At 39.9% G+C, this 20,913-nt stretch overlaps 2 protein-coding genes across 3 annotated transcripts in view; one reads left to right on the top strand and one right to left on the bottom strand.

Annotated features, from left to right (window-relative positions):
- Nucleotides 1-102: 102 nt before the first annotated feature.
- Nucleotides 103-4,414, bottom strand: rps10 (ribosomal protein S10). Its single transcript, XM_037102292.1, has 6 exons — nt 4,260-4,414; nt 3,645-3,794; nt 2,440-2,614; nt 783-860; nt 463-518; nt 103-187 (listed from the first exon to the last, which is right to left on the bottom strand). Exons 2-6 carry the CDS (start codon nt 3,792-3,794, stop codon nt 146-148), a joined length of 501 nt encoding a protein of 166 aa, XP_036958187.1. The 5' UTR covers nt 4,260-4,414; the 3' UTR covers nt 103-145.
- A 2,140-nt stretch (nt 4,415-6,554) lies between these two features.
- Nucleotides 6,555-20,913, top strand: part of pacsin1b (protein kinase C and casein kinase substrate in neurons 1b) — a 31,532-nt gene continuing 17,173 nt past the window's right edge. Inside the window, exon 1 of one of the 2 annotated variants that reach the window (XM_037100976.1) lies at nt 6,555-6,741. The gene's annotated coding sequence lies outside the window, so the exon portion shown is untranslated. Of the gene's footprint in view, nt 6,742-14,236; nt 14,379-20,913 lie in introns of those variants that run through there. The other variant, XM_037100977.1, reaches the window with a different exon arrangement.

Here is a 20,913-nt window from a genome sequence, read left to right as displayed (position 1 = left end):
ATACACACATCTGCTCACCTGAGTGTTTGAAACCAACTGTTCATTATTCATCATCATTTACCCACAATCTCTATTTTATCAATAAACAATACTGAGACAAGATGTATTTTGTTTTTCTTTATTGTACAGAAAGAGCGTGTGAAATTTACTGAGGCTGCTGTCCTCTGCCGCGTCCGAAGCCACCTCTCTGCAACGGGGAAAAGATTTTGTCAGTACATCAGTCAAACCGAAGAAAAGAGTTTTATAATGGCTCTATGCACATTAAGTTTAGCTTGCAGCCGTTCCTTATTGAACCCATTATAAAACCGCACAGTTTCAGGGAGCCTTGTATAATTACTGTAAAAAGCGTTCCTTATTTGCCACAACAAAACAAAAAACCTATTCAAGAGCAAAACAATAGTCATCTTGGAAACAAAATTAAAACCCACACAGGGAAATCTGAGAAGAAGCAGCAATACTTACGAACTGGAACTCTGTGGCAGCTCCAGCACCGGCCTCTGCTTTCTTGTCAGCACCAGCTGATGGGGAAAATACGAATTACCATGTCAGCTGGCAATTTTCATATCAGCTTCAAACTAGGAGAGTTAAAATGCTCCTTTACATAAACAATGTTGAGTTTGTCTAAGCAAATACTCTCCACTACATTAAAAAGATGTTAAAAAGCAAACAATTTTGAAAAACTCAATTACTTATATTCAAGCATCACTTTTAGACTGTGTTGCTCATTTCACCCATTAATGCAGCACAAGACCACATTGTTAGAAGAACTGAAGTATACTCACGGGGTGCAGCAGATCGCCTGTATGCATCTCTGTCAGCTTCACCACGGTTGAGGCGAGCAGGCCTCTCTCCTTCCATTCCTAAGAAAAAAAAAAACAGCAAATTCAGCTCAGGACCACTTCGGTTACAAGTTATTTTCTTGGAATAAAAGATGTAACCATAAGACAACCACTATACTCTAATAAAGGGAGGAAATGTTCAGTTAATGAGAAAAACTAAATCAGTATGCTTAGGGGGTAAACAGATGTAACACACTCACATTTTATACTGCACTTAACTGTTGTGAGCTTTGAAGCAGCACAATGGCGTCCAATAATCAAGAAAATTTAATATTTGGCATTCCTATGATGGGATTTCAGTTGATAAAGCTTAGGAGGACTTCAGATGGGATGGCACTCAAAGTTCTGAGTGGGGATTTTATTCTTGCTGACTCTAAATTTGGCCGAGGCCAAGTTCCACACGTGGACTACAGAGAAGCCACAGCAGAGAGAATGAAACATACTTTTGGGTCCACATCTAGTGCACAGACATGCAGAGCTCATCATGCCAACAGAAGTTTTATCAATGAGCCAGAAAGGAGTGATGACTGTAAATAACAGCTGAACCAAATTAACTTTGCATTTGAACATGTGATACAGTAATTAGTTTAGTAGTTAGACTTTGAGGTTGAGACCACCCAGCCTCTCTACCAGCAGCGAATGCCTTCCACTCAGCAGGAGAAGATCAATGACGCCACAGGGCGGTGGTGAACATGAAGTCCAAGAGTTTAGGTAACCATTAACTAGTCCAACAGTAGGCAGAGGTTATTCTGTATTTTGTAGCTGTATTAGAAAAATAAGCTTGTTGGACTGAAGTACATTTCTCTTCCTTTTCACACATTAATATCTGTATAGAATCATGTCACCAATACATCGGTGCAACCTCATCTTGAGTGCAATTTTTCTTCTCAAAAGATTACAATTTTATGTTGGGATGCTAACATTAAGAATCATCAGCTGTTTGGATGCTGCAGGGTCACACATTTAGTTTTTAAAAGACTCATCAGTGTAATGAACTTTAACTTAAAAAACTCAAAACAAAATGATTAACTTCCACATAACATAGCACCAGTCTCATGTGACAGAAGCAAAGGCACACTGTCTCATACAAAACAAACAAAAACAAACATTCTATTTCCTATATTGTGCCAGTCTGTACAACAGACAAGATTGAACATGATTTTAACAAGATATGCAGTACTGGGTAAGAGGATGATGATGTGACTTGAGATTATATCTCAAGTTTCAGTACTTCTGAGGAAATCGGTTATAGTTGCTTTTGAGACTTGACTGGTGGCTTTTCCATTCCACAAATTATAATATTTCACGTACAGGTCATTTCAAGTCAACACACCTGGAACCTAACTATCAGAGCTGCTGAACTCTGGATGACGCCATGATGTTAATCTCTTTGGAACGCACCCACTCAGCAGGTTTACATCAGCTAATGACTTGAGTTCTCTTTTGTGAAAACTAAAGACACGTTAACTTGGTTGACACTACCTTTTAAAAAGGGAAAATCAGTCGTTATCACTGCTAGTATTCTGCAGATTGCGACACTGGCTCCAAGCCCAGCAACATTTAACCACCACCAGAATAATTAATTCGTTAGCAATCTTACCCTTGGGCCTGGGCCTTGCGGTCTCAGGGCGGGTCTGGCGGCGCAGGGTGGCGGGCACGATCTCAGGGGGAAGGTGGAGGAAGTCTCTCAGGTACTGGATACCCTCATTGGTGAGGTACCAGTAGAAGTGACGCCAGGCGAATTGCTCCTTGACATACCCACAGGACTTCAAGGACTGGAAGAAAAGCACACACACATCATGTAGTTCTCCCACTGAGACTGGAGCACTACCAACTCGTCAACTGTAAGCATTTACTGACTTGACCACCAAGTGTATTGTTTCAAGTAATTATTCCCATCATACTCACGCGTAATAAACCAAACAGTACCCTCACCGGGAACATTAACTGTTTCTTTACTCCCATTACTGTCACTGTGTTCCGTTGTGCAAGTGAAGAACATGATACAACTTTGCACAAACTGCAAAATAATAAATAAAATAATTTTTTTTTAAAAAATCAAGACACAAAACCCTGATACTGACAGATGTAGTGCTTGATGAGCGTCATCCATTTCTCTTGTCCCCCTCATGACACACTACATTTGTAATCTACATGTTTTGCTTTCCTAATATATTCCACAGACCTGAATTAGATAGCCACTTGACAACATTTACTATTCTGAAAAGTTTCAAGGATGTTCACAGACTAACCATCTGCATGCAAAAAAAAAGAAATCCATCAACTGAAAGATACAATGTATAGTTATAGATCTATAAATTTATACATCCAACTTGTGATTCTGAACTAACAGCAGCAAGTATTTAGTAACCTTAACTCTGAACTTAGGTCTGATATGTATTGCACTATAATATGGTCTAATCAGAGGCAGAAATATATATTATAATGCAAGAGTGGATCTTGCTCTCATTTTCTGTGGCCTCTTGACGTCTGTTACACTTAAGTGGACCTTTCTGAACTTGAAATAGTCCTTCTACACGTGTAATACACAGTGAATGCCTGTACTTATGCCTTACATATATATTTTTTTTCTCTATCAGATCATTTAACAAGGATACAGACACATCATGAAAAACTACCCTGAGTGTATGATGTCAGTCCTAACCAAAGATGGAGGTCAAGCTTTAGCCAACTACCACAGGAAACTGATGAGCTACTGTCTATACAACTGGGTTTCAGGCCACTTCCACGTGAAAATACACAGCAATAATATAAGTTTTCCACCTCCATCACCCGGGTTCTCACCTGCATCGCTTTCATCACATGAAGGTTGGGCACATTCTTGTCAGCAAGCTCGGGATGCTTGGCCAGGTGGACATCTTTCTTGGCCACCATGACTCCCTCCTTGAAGAGGAGCTCGTAGATAGCAATGCGGTTCTTCTTGGGCATCAGCATCTGTGTTGAGTGACAGGTTATGCATCAACATCCACACGTTCATGTCAAGACAGCTCACAGCAGCTTCCTCTGTGATACCATGCTAGCTGGCTAGCCTGGTAGCTAACTAGGCTATATGTCTTGGTAAGCTTCAAAGAAGCAGTAAACCACATATCTTAGGGTTTATCAATGAATACATTGGTGTTTTTTTTCAATGCTCGCCTGAGTAGCCAGACTTTTACACATATTAATGCTCACAAAGCCGCCCGCGTTTAAGGGAAAAATGGCAGTCGCCAGTGGGCACCACAGCCGTGATAACTTGCCCACTTTAACGGCTAATATCTACGATTGTACCATATTTAACGCAAACATACATTCACGGGATAAATTATGATACCAAACACTGTCGAACATCAACGATTATTGTTTAATAGAACATGAGATGGTGAAGATATATTTAGATTACGACGCCGGGTCTGTCTTTACCTTTCCACTTGATATGGGACCGGAGCCGGAAGGAACGTCTGTCGTTGATCAGGAAGGTTTATCCCCTCAGCCCGGCGCCGCTGGAGGTGTGTCGCCCTCTGCCGGCGTGGAGGGGAACGCCTGCTGGGTTAATATACAGTGCTGTGCTCGTGGTATTAAATCCATCCATCCATCCATCCATCCATTATCTGTACATTATATGTACGCCGCTTAATCCTCTGCAGGGTCGCGGGTGGTATTAAATAGTTTAAATAATTTATTTGGCAATTTAACAACATTTTAAAGCTATTTTTAATATAATGTTTTACAAAAACCTATTGTGTTGTTATGACATCATTGGTCTGCTCATGTGTCATAATAATAATAATAATAATAATAATAATAATAATAATAATAATAATAATAATAGTATCCAATTCTTTTTATTTTCTTTATTAAAGTGGTCACAGAGTCACTATTCAACATGCTTTTATGATTATATAATACTCGAAGTTCCTGGGTAAATACTAAATTTCGGGAAACTGCTTTCAGTTTCTGTGCCGTATGCTACTCAGCATTTAAATTTAAGTGTTTTTAACTCTTCTGTATGGTTGTCTGCCATTTATCTTTTATGCACCTCTACTGTTCATATTGTACAATATTATGTATATTCGAGTCTATTCTATATCTTACCCTTTTTATGATATTGGTTTTTTTTAATATAATTTATTGTAATATTACTGTCCTTTGGCTGCTTTGACACGGAAATTTCCCTGTAATAATAATAAGTAATTCTGATTCTGATTCTGAATTATTTGTGTTTTGTCATGTTTGGTTGCTTGCAGTTTCTTATCATTTGCAAGCATTTGTTCCTGTTTTGTTTGTATTCTGTCATATTGTTTCCTATCTATTGTAATTTTTATGTACTCATTCTGTTTATTCGCTCTGTGTATATTCATTGTTTCTGTTTGTTATCACATTTTTGCACCTATTCTGTTTTTTATTTTATTTATGGTTCATCATTAAAATAATAGTAACTTGCCTTCAACGTTTTTTTCTTTTTTATATTTGAATATAGGTTGAATGAATAAATTGATGAATGAATGAATGAGTGAGTGAATGAACAAATGAGAAATCTGGAATAATCAGTGGTAGAATCTTGCTTATAAGTAGGCCTACTTTTACTCAGGTACAATTAAATATATTACTTCTATGTTTGATACTAATTACTTACATACTTTACCTGTGATATTCTAAATGAAAATTGTAGACCGGTACCTATAATAGTCTATCTTTATAAGGTAATGTTGCTATTTTTATTGAAGTAAAGATCTGAACATTTCTTCCACAATGGGAATGAGCAACAGTAACTGTGCATGGTGACTTTATAAGCCAAGTTTTCATGAATTGCAAAGTCTGCACAAATTGTGCCAACTTAAAGTTTAATCTTCAAAATGAAGAATGGCCAGAACAATTTCACGTTGTGGTAAACATGCTAAAAAGTAATCAAATTCATATTCTTCAATTGTTTACTGTTAAACATTAGCAATGACATCCATCTAAATGATCCCATATTAAAGTAGAGCTGTGTTTGTTTAAACCTTTTTATGACAGGTTGGGGGTTTAATGACCTGGCATTAGTTCCTCATAACAAACAACATAGAGGGCAGGGGTGTTCACTCAGCTTCAGGATAACAAGTAATAAAATGACAAAGTCAATCTTGGATTCAAATTTTGTACATTTTCTTCTCGTCTCTCTCTTCTCTATGATAGGAACTTTCCGACTTGGTATATGTATTATGTATGTATCATTATGTGTATTATCTTATCATTGTTTTTATTCATTATTCATTATGGTTAAATCCTTATCTTTGACACAGGGAAAACTGCTGGAGACAATGCCAGCTGACACAAAAGCGGCAGGATGCACCTTTGGCAAGTGGTCAGGGTGACATAGAGACTTACAAAGAGAGATCTGAGTTACAGTTTAACCTTTGAATGAGTTTGAACAAATGCCCCCAGCAGGGTCTCGAATCCGGTACCTTCTAACTGTGAGGCAATAGTGCTGGACTCTGCTGATCGTCCCCTCTTCCAACGTTTATTTTGAAAGGGCTTCCCGGAAGTCATTTTTAGATTTTGTACATTTATTTGTTATCAACTGTGCTCGTCTCTTTACTATTTATTTATATCTTAAGAACACTCTACAGTGTTTTAACATATACAATTTTAATTATTTTGATTGTATTTATTTTTATTTTATTTTTTTACAACAGGCGCTCCCGCCGATCGTTTCTGCCTCAACCGTTTATTTTGAAAGGTCTTCCCGGATGTCCCGTTTGTCGTCATGGCTACCTTGACTCGGACGCAGGGAGGACCATCCCCCATCTGGCGGCTCCTTTCAGCGACACATACACCGGCGATACAACGGAGGCAGTCCCTGGCGATGAAGACAATGATTACAGTGTAAAAATACTCAAAGAAGCTGGATTAAAAATTCGTTTAGGTGAGTCATTCCTCATCTTTGACAGCCGTTTGTCATTCCAACGGCTAAGTTAGCGCGGGGTTGTTGTCGCTAAAACTAGCTTAATTTAGTTCATGTTGCTGAATCTTTCCATCTGCTACATTTTTTTTTTTTTACAAACAGCGGTGTTTTTTTTAATGTGACTGAATTAAAGTCCACAGCGTTTAAAGTTACTTATTGTGAGAATAAGTCTCGTCATTGTGAGAGCTTCTCGGTTTGCATCATAAACCCTGCAGTTTGGTGCTGAAGTGATCTGACGCTAACTTACCGCTAGACTGTGCACCTGCTTCGTGACACTCCGTTACAAATTAAAGATAACAAGCGTATGTAATCATCAAATAAGTTTACAGACTGACATAAGAAATACAATAACTAAGAATTTTAGTGCTTGTGCGGAATGTAATGAGTGTAGAGAGGAGGGCACCCAGCAGCAGCAGCAGCAGAGGGCAGCAGGGATGTTTAAAGAAAGAAAAAAAAAAAAGAAAGAAAGAAAATACAGCTTGTCTCTGGGGAGAGACTGTGCTGCCTCCACACCAACACATTTCTTTGATTTATCATAGTGGAGCAGCTGGTGGTAAATCAGGTCAGGACTGCTGCGATGTGCCGACCTCCATGTGAACATACAGAGGGTGTGATCTGCTGAGTGAGCTCTGTCCACGGTTCTGAACATTCTGATCACTGATGGACCACATCCATCACAGAACAGTACAACAACACCCTGCAGGGCATCTGTAGCGGAAACTATCCTATAGAGATGATGCATGGAATATGATCTAGAGAGGAGAGATGATGTATGCCTTAAACAGAGGTCAATCTGTTGAAAAAAACATTGTGTTCCCCCTCATGTCTTAAAAGGCCACTGCACCCTTTCGTCTGGATCTGTTGGAGCTTCTTCTGTTGAGTCTGTGAACCTGTCAGAGTTACTTCAACTCTTTAACATCACAGGTGGAGGTGTGGAGTTTGACAGAGGTGGACATTTAACAGGCAGAAGATTTTGGGGAGGTGTAGGACTAGGGCAGAGCAGCATATCGATATTCTATTGTTATTGGTATGAGACGATATGTCGTGTTATACTTTTAAAATGCCAAGATTGTGAAATGGCACAGGTGACGTCTTTTCCTTGTTTTAAAGGCTGCATTACACTAAACTAATTTCATTTTCTGAAGTTACCAGACTGTTCTACTTGTTCCAATACTTGCCTTTACCCACTTAAATGCATATAGGCATGGTACAAGGAACACCTGGGGACCTTTAGTAATTTGTAATAGGTAAAGGTGTCGTCTGTTATCTTCCCCAATCTGAATCTGCCAAGTCTGTAGTTTGTGAAGTAAAACTTCCAAAGCAAACTACCTGCCACATTTCACCAAAGAGAGTGATCATATGATGAAATCTGCATCTTGGTGATTTTTGGTTGTGTGTCTTCTGAAGCATCTGTTTTCCTGTTGTAAGACAACTGAACAAGTATGAAACATGAACTATGTAGTTTTGGGGAAGGGGTTTTAATTAGAAGAGGAAGGTCTTCATTGGCAGTGTTTTTTAAGCCTAAATAAACAAAATCATGACTGCAACAACAACAGACTGCCCTTAAAGGACACAGTTTACTCAGTTTCATACTGTTTTACTTTGTTTATGTTTGGCGGACCCTGCCATCTTTTTGTTTTCAAACAGTGTTCAGGGGACCTTATTTTACTCTGAGAACAGCTTGTTTATTCTGTCATGAGAAAGATGAATATTTCTGAGTTTCTAATATCACTTCATTAATGTTGTTAATATCAAGATTCTGAGTTTCTGAATTCTGAATTTCCTCTCCAAAAATATGCCTCTTTTGAAAAGATCGATGACAGAGAAGATTAGGAGCGACAGAATGCTGTCACATTTAAGAACAGCATGAAGCATCTGTTACTCGATTAGAATGAGCTGTAAATGCGTGTTTTTGCTTGTACCACATGCAGAACTTTAATGTGGCTGTTGACAACAGACGCTCTGCTTCTGGAATTTTGAAGCTACACAGAGCGTCAGCATTATAATCCAGGGGATAATGTCAGTGAATCAGAGTAAAATAGAGACTGCACCAAATGAAACAGACGTGGGGAGTTCATTTCTAAATCTCATCAGGTCCCCTGGTGATGCTAGGAGTTTAGCCATTGTATCCATATTAACCATGATTTTTTATCAAAGATTTTCAGTAATATTTTGTAAAGGTACCAATAGTCATAATAAAAGCAGCGTCAGCTTCTCAAACCTGAGGATTTGAGGTTTTATCTGGGTAATAGTCATTGTTAATTGTGTCATTTGGGTCCTTCACTGTAACATGCAGTGTGACAAAAATTAGTTATTCAGAAAAATCACAAAAAAGTGTTTTTGCTGTCAACAAGCTGAGCAGAAATACTCGGCTTCCTTCACTATTTCACGTCATTTCACCCTTCAACCTGCAACACAGTGTACTAGCTGTGCTATAAGATGGGTTCATTTGTGGGAAGAAAATAGTTACTGAGGAATAAACTTTGATTCAGTTTCATGAATTAGAAAATGATTTTTTTTCTATAGTTAATACAACTATACATAGATCTTTCCGGGTCATTAAACCATAATAAATATGTGGTGTGTTCAGTTTGATAAAGAAATCACATGCTCCAGTATCTTACCTAAAAACATAGTGTTGTATTCCATGGAAATATCTTAGCTTAGGGTCATCCAGAGAGAGGGAGTTGAGGCAAGAGTGGATTTTTGTCTCGGCACACATGCTTTGATTTGAGCGACTGCCTAATTGGATTAATCCATGTGACAAATGAGCGACACTCATTTGATTTGCGGCTCCCGGTTCAACTCCTGTCTGTTTTTGTGGGAGCACCGGCAGATGAGCCGTCGTTGCTAATGTAATTAATTAGACTAAACCCCAAGTCGCCTTTTTTTTTTTCTTTCTCTGTGTAAATAATTATAGATTTGACCATGTTATTCCCAGCGGGCACAGACACCACTGTTTGCTTCCAATTTCCATTTGCACTTACAAGCGGGGCATGTCACATCTGGTGCTGACGAGCCCCGGCGGACGTTAGCTGATTGAAAGCTATTAAGCTAACTTATTCTTTTCTATTAGTCCCTTTTGTTACCAAGAATATGGCTCAGACATCATAAGGCTTTTTTCATCCACATATGTCTGGGTTTGGATGAATGCAATTAAAATTTCAACTTTATCTCAGATCCTCTGAGAATGACCTCAACACTAAATTAGTTACAGTAGTTTAAAGCTAAGTGCTGCTCTCCTGTAAGGTCTCTCAGTTTGGAGCTTCTCTTCAAATATGGACAAACAATTGTGTTATCTACTGAATGGTAAGCTCTTAAAGCTTCCTGCATATTCAGAGACTGTAAAGATGTACAGGCGTGATGGTGAGAGAACAGGGCTCTGGCTGTGGTCTGTAAACTGTAAAGTAATTGGAGCCTGAGATCGGATCCTCGCAGGGGATCGTGGCAGAAAGGCAGGCTGCGTGTCCTTAAAGGGCCAGGGAGGTTTGAACCCTCTGTCATTTTTTCTAGCTGATGTCACACAGGAGAAGATTCAGGGAGTTTGACCTGTGATGTGTTGTGTTTGGTGTTACTGTGATACAATGGGGAAAAGGGCAGAACTGTCATTACATACCAAGGCATGCTATGTTGTGCAACCGCTGGAACCTTGGAGTGGCGCACCAACATGAGATAACAATTGCACAAAAGAATTGTTCTGCCTTGGCATATAGTAAATGTCATTTATTGTTTTGTGTTTTATGAAAGATGGCAGGCAGCTCTGTGGAGACAGAATACCAAGATGAGCCTGATTCCCTCTGTGAGCAGACACAGGAGGCATCATTCACCCTATTACAAGACACAAAATGATTGTGAAGCACTGAGTTTCTACTGGGGAATTGTGGATGAGAAAATAAAAGGAGTCATTTTGGACACAGCTAAACTAAATCACCAAACAGAAAACCTGAAACCAGGAAATTTGGAGGCAATTTTTGCTTAAAACATATTTAAATCATTAATTGATTGTAGAAAGTTGTTGCTAATTAATTTTTCGACTAACTGAAGATCATTTGGCTTAACAATGTGCTATCTACAGTACAAATGACACACACATTTGTCCGGGTAGGTGTCTGTTTAATTTTGCAGTTTTCATCCAAAGCTGACTCAGCAATCCAGTCATGATGAAATGCAAATCTACAACAGACGTGGGAGTTGTGTTATGTATGAGGTCTTCTCAGACGCTGATTAGAAATTCCCCTGTTGGGTCCATACTGTCTGACTGTGCTGCATCGTGCCTATAGACTCTGAATCAGCAGAATTGAACCAGCAGGCTGTATGCTACAGATCAGCAGCAAACGATTTCAGGCCAACGCAGCTGTTTTGTCCTGAGGTGCATCCAGGTCCCTGCCTGGTGATAAATCCATGATCAGACAGACAGTGTGGGCTAACGTCAGTCTCAAGACTTATCTTGTATTTTCCCTTTTTACAAGGTGAAATGCTCACAGTGAGGGTTTTCTGCTTTTTTAAATAAATATATATATAGTAGCTGTAGCTTAACTACATATTAGGCTAATTCAGTGTCAGTCAACAAGTCAGCCTTGCGCGACTGCTGCTAAGAATTGTGGGATGAGCCGATGTGAATCGTTGATGCATGCCTCCACTTTCCGGAGGGCCATGAATCAGCCCGTATCTCCAGGGCTCCTGTGTTGTGGATGGTACATTACAGAACCCATCTCGCAGCTTAAGAGGAACAAGGAGAGGCTATTAGAGGTTGTTGGCCACAGGTTCGCTTCACTCCTCTGAGGCTCAAGCGTGTCAGATTTATAGTGTCAGTGAAGAGCTGTAGAGCCAAAAGAGGAGGAAGGAAGAGGGCTTGGTGTTGCTATGACGACTAGGCTTGTTAAAGATGGGGTCTGTGTGCCCAGGAGTGAAGACGGGCTGCAACTAACCATTATTTTCATTATCGATTGATATGCAGATTATTTATTGATGAGTCATGAAGTGAAGAAGTCCTGATGTAGCATGTTCCTAATGTGCTTTTAGACATAGTTAAATCACTTTAACTTTTATTAAATCTATGTATTTGTGTTTAGAAGAGTTGTTGCTTTATTGATTATTTATACATAGCAAATTGGCATACAATCAATCTGTATTGTAGATTGATGGATTGTTTGCTGTTTGAACCGCAGTCTGCACACACTGAGTGCATCACTGATGGTGTTTCCTCTCACTTCGAATGCCCAGAGGAGTTCTCATTCATGAGAACAACAACAGAGGCTTTTTGAGTGTGCAAGTGTGTGTAGCTCTCATAGCTTTTAGCAGCTGCACTGTCACTGAATGAGTCACTTACATTTCCCTGCTCAGTATCAGCGTCAGTGTGTGCTGACTACACTCTGACTCCAGCAGCTGAACCAGGAGCCTCAATAAAGGCCCTGTCCACACTGACTCCCTGCACCGGGCATTGAGAAAAAAAAAAAAGAAGGTTATTGATTACAGACGAACTGCGATGGAGAGCACAGAGTGTCCTCCACACTTGTCCTTGAGTATTGATTGAATTCTTTTAACCGTGGAGTATGAGAAAGTAGCTCTTCAGAGAATATTAAACAGTCTTTAACCGTACATGCAAAGAAACTTCTCAGCCGTACATTTTTCTCCAAAGACATCATAGTTAAATTGAAGTAGTGGACCGTAGGTGAATGACACACATCATGTCCATGGAGAATTCAATAGAAACTGGAAACGAGACGTCTGTTGGAATTTCTCTCTTGCAGAATGTTGTCACTCAGCACCTGCAAAAGAAAAATGAATGAAAAACGATGATGAATTATTACCTTAAATAACCTGTAGGCAGCACTTTGTGTCTGGGATTGGTTTCCATAAGTGTACAGTAAATCAAACAAGTAAAGGGAAACTGTAATGATATCAGTAAGTCTTAAGTTCCCAAGGTCAAGAGTGAACTTTCAGTTTAGATTTTTTAGCCAACCTAAAATATACCTAAACATCGGATTGCACAACAGCTGCTGAGGCAGATACTGCTGCTGGTCAGGCCTTACATCTCAGAGTGGTATCATGCAACCAGATGAGCAAGGGCTAGCTGTTTAGCATGCTTACTTAAGTAGATGTTTTGGAACACAATAAGAAAAAATCGACATAACATTTCACATTCTGTTAGTTAATTCTTGAACATTTTAAACTTGAATTTTTACATATTGCACCTTAAAACCTGGAGGCAGGAGATGGTTAGATTAGTTTAGCATAAAGGCGGAAGGCAGAGGGCAACAGCTCACCTATCCAGTCTTTGTTGAAGGTAAAAAAAATCTGCCCACCAGAAACTCCAAAGTCCATGTATTGAAATGTAATGTCTTATTATAGTTCAAAAATGTAACTAACTGCAATACAAATAACTAACGTGTGTGTTTTGGTGAGGAAGTTGTTGGGGGACCTCGACTCTAGATCTCAGGATGCTAGATGTGAAATCACTGCAGGAAGACGGACTCAATTATAAGATTATGTTGCCCGTTGGAGTAATAGGACCAGGCCAGCAGCCCATTCAGCTCTTCTTTTGCTTGCACAGGAGGTCGTATATTACTTCCTACTATAATGGGATAGAACACCGGGGTCAAATGGAGCCAGCCCCACAGGGAGAAATGTGATTAGATGATACACAGATGGCACATACTGTGGAGACGAGCATCTGTCTGTGTATAAAAACCACTGGCTTTATTGGAGTCTTTGAGGACTGTTATGGATTTCAGGCAGCCTGTCCAGTCCTGCAAGTTGTTACCCTCTGCTGTGTGGAAAAAAGTAGCCGGCAGCTTTGGCAGGAGCTTCTCTGTCTGTTATCAGAGGACGCACACCTGTTTGCTTTGATTCAGTTTATTCAGAACAAATGACAAAAGAGCTTTGTGTGTTTGTCCTCAAATGTGTTGATTAATGCTTTTGTTTCTGAGAAAAAAAAAATGGCGTCCACTAACGATATGTTATTTCCAGGATACTAATATTCTTCTCTTCATGTATTGACTTATCGTGTAGTTGAAAGTCGCTCAGACTATGCACCCTTCACACGTTTCATCCATTGTACATCTGCAAAATCTGTATTGATTGATTGCGCAGCACAGCTGACCTGATGCCCTGATGTTGTCTGATGCCCATCTGTCCTCCACAGAACAGGCTTTATCTAACCACCTGTGTGACCGTCTCCTCCCTCTGCTCTTCCTGTCTGCCTCCATCTTTGTGATGACTAATTTTCTGTCTCTTGTGTCCTTCTCTCTGTCTATGAATCTCCTTTACTGGCCATGTGTGTGTGTGACAAGGGAGAGCCCTCAGTCTCCACCCTGCCTCGCAGCTAGCTAATTATTGATGGTCAAATAAAGTGTCTTCTCAGGAATCTGTCAAAGTCCAGTCTCGCAGTGTGTGTGTGTGTGTGTGTGTGTGTGAGTGTGTGTGTGTGTGTGTGTGTAAAAGGTGTGCTCCTGCATACCACAGGATGTGTCATGGTTGCAACTGAGCAGTGACGCACTGTTAGCCTGAGATTCAGGTGTCACTTCTCCTGAAAGCTGTGAGATATTTCTTGAAGTGACGCTGTCGAGGACTGAGCGGCTGCAGAGAGGACAGACGAGGTTCGGTTGTATTCTCAGAATCTGTAATGACATGTTCATATTTCTTTAAGACCTTTATGGTGTGTGTCTGTGGTTGCATAGCTGAATTTTGTAGTTGAGAGCTTTTTCCAGTAGTTGTTTCCATGTTGGCTGTCATGTAACAGATAACAACGTCTGAGTCAAATGAGTGATGGTTTCTTTATTGTAATTTCAAGTGATTTTGAAACAGGTGCTGGTGAAAAAGTAGTAAAAAGTACACACTGACCTTGATCTTTGTCTAATCTAATTGAAGGTTAAGGACTTTTTAAGAGCCCTGCACCAGTTAGCATTAAATGTATGATGCACAGTTTTTTGGAAAAGCTGCACAGATATATCGTCTTTTTTTTTTATTCCTTGCATCTGTCGTCAAAACTAGAGCTGCAACAATTAGTCAATTAATCAATTACTCAAAAGCTGATTAATTGCCAACTATTTTGATCATTGATTAATCATTCCAGCCATTTATTTTAATTTTAATTCCAGCTTCTTAAATATGAGGATTTGCTGCTTGTCTTTGTCATTAATGATAAATGAAGAGTCTTTAGGATTTATGGACTGTTTGCTTGACAAAAATAGCAATCTGAAGACGTCGCTCTGGGAAATTTTCATGACATTTTACAGACTAAACAATCTAGGAATTGTCGATTGATTGATTGATAATTAATGTAACTGTTAATAGCAGCCCCAAAACCAAGGACATACATTACTTAAAAGGCAACTTAACGGCCGATTGTTTGTTCAAAGATGTGGTGTGTTATACTAGTGGCGGCTAATGTGGCCTCGAGCTGTTAATCTATACCAACGCCTGACGTTGTTTCTGCGTCAAGTGACATCACCTGATCAGAGTTTGTGCTGCTCCCTGTGTAGTCACAAATGCTTTGAGCTAAACTTTACAAGTGATAAAAAGAAGCTGTGTTTCCATCAACGGATTTCAATGCACATTTTTAAGTGTCACATTGAAAGAAATGTGAGAAAACGTCCTCAATCTAGCAAAAAAATATTTACACTTTTTGCCTGTTTTAAAAAGTGTTAATGCTCTGGATGGGAAATATGAGCACCTTGTCTCAGTTTTACACAGCAAACATTAACTTGAATGAATCAGTGAAATTAATTAAATAATCAGCTGTTCACCACATTCGCATAAAATGTGAAAACGTGGCTGTTAGCAGCAACAGGTACGTGTGGATGGATGAGGAAACCACATTTATTGTTTGTCTTGTCCATGAAAACAAAACAGCCTTAGATTCGTATTAACAAATGTTTCTCAGACATACACTTTGATGCCCTGTGTATACACCGGTGAAGAAGGTGTGGTCGGCCAGTTCACTCCTCATTTATCTTTTAGTTCTGTTATTGATCATCTGAGGCTCTATTTCCTGTGTGGATAATTGGCCTCCAAGTTGGGGAACACCTTTTGCTCCTCCTAGACAATATGACATTAACCGTGCTGCATAGAGGCTGTAACTCCTAAAATTAGTGCCATTGTTGATGTATTGAAGTTTGCCTGTGCCCAGAACTTGTATATTATTGATGCTGCATGAATATTGTAGAGAAACAAGAAGTGAGTTCCACTTATTCTACCATCTGGCAGCCGAGGTTTTCAACAAAGCGTCAGTGGCTGCCGAAATGTTGTTACATGAATTTTAAGTGCTTTCTATTGCTGAGGTTTTTTTCCAGCACAGACACCTTTTTTCTGATCTGAGCGCACTTCCTTTTTTTTTTTTGCTCATACAGCTACGCATATTTGTACCTGGTAAATTGCACAACTGCAGTCCCTCTGCTGCTGGCTGTTAAGCAACACGATGAGAGCAGCTGAGGGTTAAGTACTTTTTTATCAAGGCGAGGCGAGAGACGCACGGATTCTCTCCTTTCATTCACATTTTATTTACCTGCAACACTCACACACACACACGTTTGCAGAGAAAACCAAAGTAGAGAATCCAGGATGTTGTGCAGGGCTGAATTTGTTTACCAGGGACCATCAGTGGTGATATTAATAACTGTGAATACTGTTTTATGTTTTGTAAAATTACATTTCAAATGAATTTGTTGATCTGTGTTTCAGTCTGCAGTACACAAACTAAATGTGTTTTGTGCAGCTGGGATTGGTGACTTTTTTTTTTTTCTTTTTTTTAACCAAACTGCCCTCAGGGTGTAAAACACATAATACACGGAGTTCTTGTCTGGGCATGTAGTGCTTCTCACTTCTATCGATCCATTTGTCACACAATCCAATTGTCTTGATAGTTACGTGAGATTACATCAAACCTTAAAGAATTTGACCAGGTGAGTCAGGCTGGTCATCTCCTCTTACCTGTTTACACAGCAGTGTGAATTATTGATGAATGGGGTTCTATATATAGGACCTGAATCTGATGAGGGCAGCAGCAGCAACACAGTTTGTCCTGAGGGAAAGAAAAAGTGCTGCATTTGAATAATGGAGCCAAGATTTCACCGTTACAGGAGTCGTTTGTGCTCAGGGCAGTGAGAGATACACTCGATGTGTTTTACTGTGTGTTTGTGAACGTATCTGAAGATGTTATAGATAGTGGAAATGATTAATTGGTTGTTTTTCAAAATATGCAGAAAGTTTTGGGATGACTGTCAGACTGCATAAGAGGCGATATATTTGTTTTATTGCTTTTCCTTGAAGTGTCACCTCATTTATATGAACTACTTTGGAAACACTTGGCGCCTTCTACCTTCACTGTGATGGATGAACCAAAGCACACTGTTGTTTCTCTTTTGTCATTTTATAATTCTTTTATAGAAGTTTTATAGTTTCAGTTTGATTTAGTTTAATATGTTTCACCAGAACCTAAGTGATACGTGGTAGCAGTTGTACTTTTTGGCAAGCTTAGCAGGTAATATACTGTCACAAAGTGCTTACTGTAATGGGCAATGACTGGAAATTGGAGTGAAACTGGAAACTGGAGTGAATAAATCCAACCCTAACCCTAACCCACACAGAACAAGCAACTAGTTCATTGTTTCACAGGACTCATTACAATTTTTAAGTATCTATTTGTAAAGTCACTTTTCTGTGCTGGGATTTCAGAAATCTTGCAACATTAGTGCATATACAATACTTACATTTTGGTCCCAGAAAACAAAACAAGACTTTTTAAAATGTCTCAGTTTGAGGAGTTTTCAGTTTAAAGGGACACACGAATATTTTACTGCCATAAAGATGCAAGATTCACAAGAGACACACAAAAATGAAGGGTCTAAATTGAAGCCAGAGAGGCCAAAATACCACAAATTTAAGTCTTTAATATGGGTCAACCTACATTTCCCACAATGCAACTTTCTTGTCTGACATTTGATCTCCTTTGCCTGCTAAATATCCTTGTTGTTATCAAAGGAATAAGTAAACAAGACTGAAAGTCTGACCAAACATTCAGTGCCAGTTTTCAGTAGTCAGTACTACATCATCCTGTCTAATGGATTCTGTGGAAGGTTTGGACTCAGCTGATAACAACCAGACATAGATAAAATGCCCAAACTACTGTCTTGCAGGATATTTATTAAAAACATGTCAACTGGGATCCATTGCCAGCAGTGTTGTTCTTTAGCCGTCAGTCAGATGTCAAGAAAAATGGTCTCTATCCATCTCCTGTGGTTGGACAGCAGACATTTTTCGTGGGTGTGTTTTTAATGCTAATACATGTTTAATCAGTTTGCCTTGCTGCACCTGCTGAGATTTAATACTTCCCTGACCTAGTTAAAAATCCTTGAATGCGCCTGTTTTTTTTTAATTTTGCGGTTACTTCTCTTGCCGCCAAATTCAATGTGAAAAACCAACTTTGAACCAGTTTCTCCTTAATTTCCACTGAGAGTTCCAGGAGTTCTGAAAACAAGAGAGCTTACATTTTTATTTGAAGTTCAGCTTCAACTTAAAACTGTTCTGACAGTTTTGCAGCTTTATGTGTGTGTGTATTTGGATTTCTCACTGTGTTTGGAACAACACAATATACTTGCATCCCATTGGTATCACTGTATCCTGATGCAATTCATTTCTGATGTCATATTTGCCATATTTCTGGTTTTGACATGATGTTAGAAGGGCAAACATCATATGTTGGCAGTGTCAGATTAGTTGAGTTGATATTTTAGTCAGTAGAGGACTGAATGGAAAACAAACATGGCTGCAAGTTCAGTTTGTATTTCATTTATATTCATATTTGGATTCTTCGAATTACATTCCAGCAGTCCAGCCCAGGGGTTTGTGGTTGAATACAACTATATGATGTCACTTTAAACCAATCAAGTTGCTGGAACCCAGACTGACAGATCTGTCTGGATGTGTGTTTAGTGCTTCCTTAACTTCTCATTTGTCACCAACATCAGGTCAAATTTGTTTTTAAATGTACTTCCATTTACACAGATAATAAACAGATTGACATTACAGTTGTGCAACATCAACTTGTCAACATTGTCATTGTGAGCTTGTTAGCCTGCTGATGTTATCATTCAGCTCGAAGCACAGTTATTATCGCCTTGCGGAGCTGCTAGAATGGCTGTAGATTTTTTATTATAATTAATGATTCTGTATGTGTCATAACCGTATTTATTTTCTATCTATCAAAACCTGCTGCTCTGCTTCCTGATTTCAAGGTTATTTTCGCCTCACTTGTGAAACCGCCAGTGTAACAGCACTGATTACAGAACTGAAGCACAGTCGAGCCTTCATCATCGTTTTCAGGTCACCGGTCTGTCCTCCACTTCACTTGTCCCGTTCACAGCTCAACAATCCGCACAGAGCAGACGCACAGTCGTCCACTCAGCTTTCTCTGTGCTCTCCTGACACTGACATCTTGTCAGGTGGTTGGCGTGGTGATCGAGCTGCAGCCGAGATGGTGATAAAGGTTTACCTCTGTTGTTTTTGAAAACACAGGATTTCTTGAATAAGGGTTGTGCTTTAAATAATGCTGCTGGTGAAATGCTGTCCCCACACAGTACAGCTGTATAGCCTAAGTTCTGCTCTGAACTTTATGACATCTTGTCTACTTATTAATCATTTTATGGCTGCCATGTCAACAGTGCAAGGCTGCTCTCTGGCCTCCATGCAAATTAATTACAGCTTACGTATATCTACCTCAGGGTCACCTCCACCCTTCTTGTGCTCAGCTTGATACTGACATAATCCCCTGTTGGTTAGCCCCCCACCCTGCTCGTCTTATACCCAAGCTTACTCGAGGAATTTGTGGTGTACTGGGATAGAGACTCTTTTATTATCTGGACCACTGGACCGAATCTGGAAAGCTTCTCTCATCCCACCTTCTACAGCTTTACCTACCTCTGATCCTTCCTTCCGTTTTCACAGAAAATACATCCAGACTAAGTTAAAATAAGCAAGTAAGATATCCCAGAGTGTATAAATCTGAAGACTTCAGCTGCACTTTCTTATAAAAAAAAACTGAACTGAACTTTTGTAAAACAATTAGGTAAGCCTGGCAGCAAAGTCAAAATGCCAACTAGACCTTTCCGTCCTCACTCATTTTAAATGCCTTTGTAGCAGATCACAGTCCTACTGCAACTGCTCAGAAGTAGCGTCAAGACTGGTGTTTTATTCCCATTCAGTTGTCAGACAACAACAACAGGGAAATATCTAAATGTTAACAACTAAATCAGAGGTTTGGCTGCATTCTAATGAAGTACATCATGACAGAAAGTAAGGACGAACTCAGAACAAAAGTTTAACCTGAACAATCCCGACCACGGTGCTTCTTCTGGTACAATTCACAACTTTCAATAATGAAAACATCACAATAACCATTCTCATATGTATTGAACTGAATTGAACTGCTGTTAATTGAACCAATTCGGTGGAGAGGTGGCTTTAGATGCACAGTACTGACAATTAAAACCATAAATGGGACCAAAAAATGATTTTGTTCCCTCCACCAAGGTTTCCAGACTCTGAAATTCAGTATCACCAAACTCTGATCATTAAACACCTCACACAGCAACAGCATCTACAGCGCTGTACATAAACAGCAGCAGCACCCCACCTTCTCAGCCCCCTCCTCTGCTCTCTCCCTCCTCTCTGTCCCTCTGGCCTGCTGCTCTGTCTGAGCTATTCAAGCAAAGCACCACAGGATTATCCTTCACTCATTCAGAAACACACACTCACACACACAGTCTCTTCCTGCACAGTGCGCCGGGCAGGAAGATCTCAGATCACAGATTAGCGGTCCTCTCGCTCTGCACGCTGATGCTCCGTCAGTCAGAGAGGACGCAAAAATAAGCGAACGGGAGGGGAGAAGAGGAGGCGAGGAGGAGAGGGGCTGACTGCTGGAGGAGCCCACGTGTCTCTTTTCTCCTAGCTGCAGCTGCAGCCGCTGTTAATGGAGGACCGGGGGTAAGCTTTTGTTGCTGTGGCGGGGGGCTGTGGTCTCCCTCTCTCTCTTGCCTTTGTCTCGGGGGTTTGACGTGTTGATGCTCGCCGTGGTACAAGTGGTGGTGCTTTTAGCTGCTTTAGCACTTGGGATTCCCCATGTTCTTATAGTGTCAT

The sequence above is a fragment of the Acanthopagrus latus genome, chromosome 6, assembly GCF_904848185.1.
Source record: "Acanthopagrus latus isolate v.2019 chromosome 6, fAcaLat1.1, whole genome shotgun sequence".
In the NCBI taxonomy this organism is placed as follows: Eukaryota; Metazoa; Chordata; class Actinopteri; order Spariformes; family Sparidae; genus Acanthopagrus; species Acanthopagrus latus.
This window is presented reverse-complemented; position numbering and strand designations above follow the sequence as displayed.

What these genes read in the sequence shown, in the direction of transcription:
- rps10 (XM_037102292.1), bottom strand. Translation starts at nt 3,794, where the DNA reads ATGCTGATGCCCAAGAAGAACCGCATTGCTATCTACGAGCTCCTCTTC. An exon ending in ATGTGATGAAAGCGATGCAG is followed by an intron (nt 2,615 to 3,644) that starts GTGAGAACCCGG and finishes CTTTTCTTCCAG; the next exon opens with TCCTTGAAGTCCTGTGGGTA. An exon ending in CAGGCGATCTGCTGCACCCC is followed by an intron (nt 519 to 782) that starts GTGAGTATACTT and finishes TTTCCCCATCAG; the next exon opens with CTGGTGCTGACAAGAAAGCA.